We start from the raw sequence: 4,114 nt of genomic DNA, 5'->3' as shown, positions 1-4,114 counted from the left end.
AAAAAAAAAAAAAAAAAAAAAAAACCTGAACAATGAAACACTTCTTAGAACAGCAGCTGAATGTGTTTGAGATGACATGTCTCAGGAGGATTCTAGGTGTCACACGAAGAGTTAGGCTACAGGATGATGACATTAAGAAACATCTCCACCTACAGAAGAAAGTAAACTACAGGTTATGGCATCGACGCTTGAGATACATGGACCATGTTATGAGAATGAATGATGACAGAACCCCAAAGATAGCACTGTTTGGAGGAGTGCATAGGCTAAGGCGAAGAGGAAGACCCAAAAACAATGGACAGACAGCATAAAGGAAGACTGTGGAACCGTGGGCATGACAATAACACAAGCTTCTAGGACTGCCCAGGATAGGAACAACTAGAGAACCGCCATAAATGGGCTGCCCATGTATGCTTAGCGTTGCCAGGCATAGATGATGATGATGATGATGATGATGATGATGATGATGATGATGATGATGATGATGATGATGATGGATGGGTGGATATAAACATTCCATAGCAATTCTCTTCTTCCATCATGAGAGTCCTGGGGATCAAACTTAGACATCAGGCTTGGTGGCAAGTGATTTTACCTACTGAGCCATCTCACCATGCCTAGTTCATATGACCATAGAAATGATTGTATTTTGTATCAGATTAAGAAAATATATAAATTATAAAGAAATACAATTATCTATGAACATGGGATGTAATGCAAATAATATTCTTCTTTTTTTTGTTTTGTTTTGTTTTGTTTTCTGTGTAACACCTGTCCTAGAACTTGCTCTGTGGAGTAGGCTGGCCTCGCTTCACAGGGATCTGTCTGCCTCCTGACTACTGGGGTTAAAGGCATGCACCACCATCACCCAACTATATTTTTCTATTTGGTAGATTAAGTGAACTTGTATCTTCATTTTAAAAACAGATTTTATTTTATTTTTCCCTTAAGTAGATGTAATAAAAAAATAAGTGAATTAAATGAGAATGATGGTTCCACACAAAATAAAGCTCTTGTGAGAGTTGGACTTGTTAATTTGTATAAAAGTTCTATAAGTATTTAATATTAAATAATTATGTAGCATCCTTATTGTATGTGCCCAAGTAATTCATCACCACTTCTAGAATTTACTGAAAAAAATACTAGGACCGCTACACAGCTAGATCTATCGATGAGTAAAAACCACACCATCGACCATGAGAAGAGAGGGTACTGAGAAGGAAGGATGCTCAATTCTAACCATATGTATTAGTTACATTTCTACTTCTGCGATAAAACACCATGACCAACTTGTAGAAGAAAGCGTTTATTTTGGCTTTTGGTTCCAAAGGGAGGCAGGTGTGGCAAGAGGAGGAGGAAGCTGAGTGCTCCTATCTTGACCCCAAAGCACAAAGTAGAGAGAGCAAATTGCAATAACATAAAACCCTACCTCCTCAGACCTCCCTCCAATGACATATTTCCTCCAGCAGGGCCATGCCACCTACACCTCAGCAAACATCACTGTCCCCCTAACTTGGACCAAATACTCAAAGACCAGAGACTATGGATTCGTTTCTTATTCAGACTACTGCACCCCGTTTACTGATGCCTCCTTCCTCATACGCTCTTTTCCAAATACAGGGAGGCAAGATACAAGGTGAAAACGTACTTCATCAGCCCCCGTCCCCCTCCCAGTCATAGTGGACACTTCAAGCAACAGCTAGGAACCACTGTCTCAATAACAAAACAAAAACAAAGAAAAAAAAGAACAACAACAAAAAAAGAGTCAGTGAAGATTTTGGTGGAGTGGTCAGATGTGGTCAGGCTGGGGCCAAGGACCCTACAGCAGGAACTCTGAGACCATCTGTGGGTCACTGGAGCTTCCAGAGACTGGGGCGCTTCCTCGAAATCTGGAAAGCACTAAGAGCAAAATAATAACTAAGAGCTGGTACCGCGCGCCCGCTGTCTTCAGCCTTGCAGCTAACACGAGCTCACTCTTCGAATGGTACCAATGTTGGGGAAGAAACGGGGGCACAGACGGAGACGACTGTGCATTTCCGTCAGTGGCTAGAGAGACGGCTGGGGGCTCCCGGTGCCCATGACACCCTCCATCCCGGTGACTGACAGCCCCGGCCAGGCCTGAATCATTGTGCGCAAGCGCGGCACGCTCCGGCAGGCTCATTCACAGCAAACTCGCCTCCTGCCCTACTGAGGCGGATTTCCTTCCCAGCATCCACGCCTGCTGCCTATCGCCCCGGACAATCTGAAAAGCATCGGGAAGACGCAGGAGAGGACAGCAGAAGGGGGGCTCACCTTTCTGAGAGGAACGCGGGCCACGGCCTCGCACACCTGGGCCGGAAGTGACTCTTCCCGCACAGGCCACCGGGAGCACACTTTCCAGTTCCCGAGGTGACCAGGACGACACACATACACGTGAAGAAAAATTAGCCTTAAACCTGGTATTTCGAACTACATTTCCCAAAATTCCCGACAGAGTAAGGGCGGCTCTCTAAACCTCCTGAGGCGGATGTTATTCTAGTAATCTGGAGACTCTACGGTCGTGCACTACATTTCCCACAATTCTCAGTGTTTCTCCTTCCTTGCCTTTCCAGGGCGGAAGTGCCGCCATAAGGAAACTGGATTAAATCTCCACAAATTCTAGGTCTGGAACAGCGTTCTTAGCTTTCCTATAGACCAAAATCGTCTAACCACGAAGCCTTCCCATCTTTCTGTGGAAGACTGTGTGTTAATCGACGCCTTTCTAGAGCTTGTCAGGGACCGCGTGGACCTTCTGGGCTGTAGCGCCCAAACTCGGCAGGGCAGTTCTTTCTCGCCTTCAAGACCATCTGCATAGTCACCTAAATTTGGGAATTCTTAGTCCGAATCAGTTCTACGAATTGCTATTCACCTTCAGCTCTCCAACCTTCACCTCCTTTGTAATCTTAGAAAAGGAAAACTTTTCAAACGTGACACACTCAAGTAAACGCAAATAAACTCAACAGAGCTACCACACAGTCTAAGAAGTTATAGTATAGAGGAACTTGGAATACGGAAAGAAGTAAACCAAGTTATACAAAAGAAACTATTCATTTTTAAATAGTATGCACATTGTTGATTGTATGTATCTTCACCATGTGAGGATAGTTCCGAGGAAGCCATACGACAGCATTCTGGCTGGACTCCAGAACGTTGGTTTAGCACTTAGCACTAATAAATCTTTTGTTTAGCAGACACCAGCTGTTTCTCTTATTACTCTATTTGAATCTTGTCTGGGAGTTTCCCAAGAATACCGAGCCTATGCAAAACTTGGTTTGAGAAACCTGGAAAACTGGTACTTTATGAATTGACAATTTGCACGTGGCATTCTATTTTTGAAAACTTCATTCAGGTTGTTTTGAGCTTATGGAAATCAACTGGATAAAGCATAAATATAGAGAAAAATAAAAATGTCCTGAAAAAAGGAAAAGTGCTTCAGTCCTTAGAGGTATTACCCTGCAGCTGTGAAAGGCTAAATTCATTCTTGTCTGAGTCTTCTTGCCACAGAACTGTGAGAACCCAACACCCACACAGCAACAAAGGTGTCAGGTCCCCTGAAACGACTTACAAAAACATTGTGATCCATCTAACATGGGTGCTTGTAGTTAGTTGTTATACTCTTTGGGCTCCTTTGGGGGCCCACCACCCAGGTCCCAAATAAACACACAGGGATACTTATCATTACTTATAAATGCCTAGCCTTAGCTTGTTTTTTTGTCAGCTTTTCTTAAATTATCTGTCTACTTTTTGCCTTACCTTTCTCTATTTTTCTACATCTTTTCTTTTCTTCTGAATTTATGTCTAGCTGCATAAGTGGGTGGGTAGCCTTTTCTTGCTCCTTCCTCTCTTCCCGAGGTTCTCCTATTTATTCTCTCTGCCTGCCAGCCCTGTGAAGTGTGATCCTAATTACTCTTCTCAATAAAAGCCCATAGTCAAATATTGGGATAAAAACTGAAAAATAAGAGAAGCAGAGCAGCAGCCAACAGAGACTTCTTGCCTCTCTAAACTGAGATCCTGTCTCCAACCCCTAATCACCTCCGCTCTCCCCACTCTGCCTTATCACTCCTGTCTCCTATCTGTACAGACCTCTATGGTTATT

General features: G+C 43.5%; 1 protein-coding gene across 1 annotated transcript in view; it reads right to left on the bottom strand.

Annotated features, from left to right (window-relative positions):
* The window catches only part of Znf112 (zinc finger protein 112), a 19,622-nt gene extending 17,179 nt beyond the window's left edge, over positions 1 to 2,443 (bottom strand). The window contains 1 exon segment of the mRNA XM_013354859.2: positions 2,293 to 2,443. Within this exon segment, the coding sequence (XP_013210313.2) occupies positions 2,293 to 2,408 (116 nt within the window). The 5' untranslated portion in view covers positions 2,409 to 2,443.
* Positions 2,444 to 4,114: the final 1,671 nt, after the last annotated feature.

The sequence above is a fragment of the Microtus ochrogaster genome, unplaced genomic scaffold (genome assembly GCF_000317375.1).
Source record: "Microtus ochrogaster isolate Prairie Vole_2 unplaced genomic scaffold, MicOch1.0 UNK74, whole genome shotgun sequence".
In the NCBI taxonomy this organism is placed as follows: Eukaryota; Metazoa; Chordata; class Mammalia; order Rodentia; family Cricetidae; genus Microtus; species Microtus ochrogaster.
Note: the sequence above shows the minus strand (reverse complement) of the source record. Positions and strands in the feature narration are given on the sequence as shown.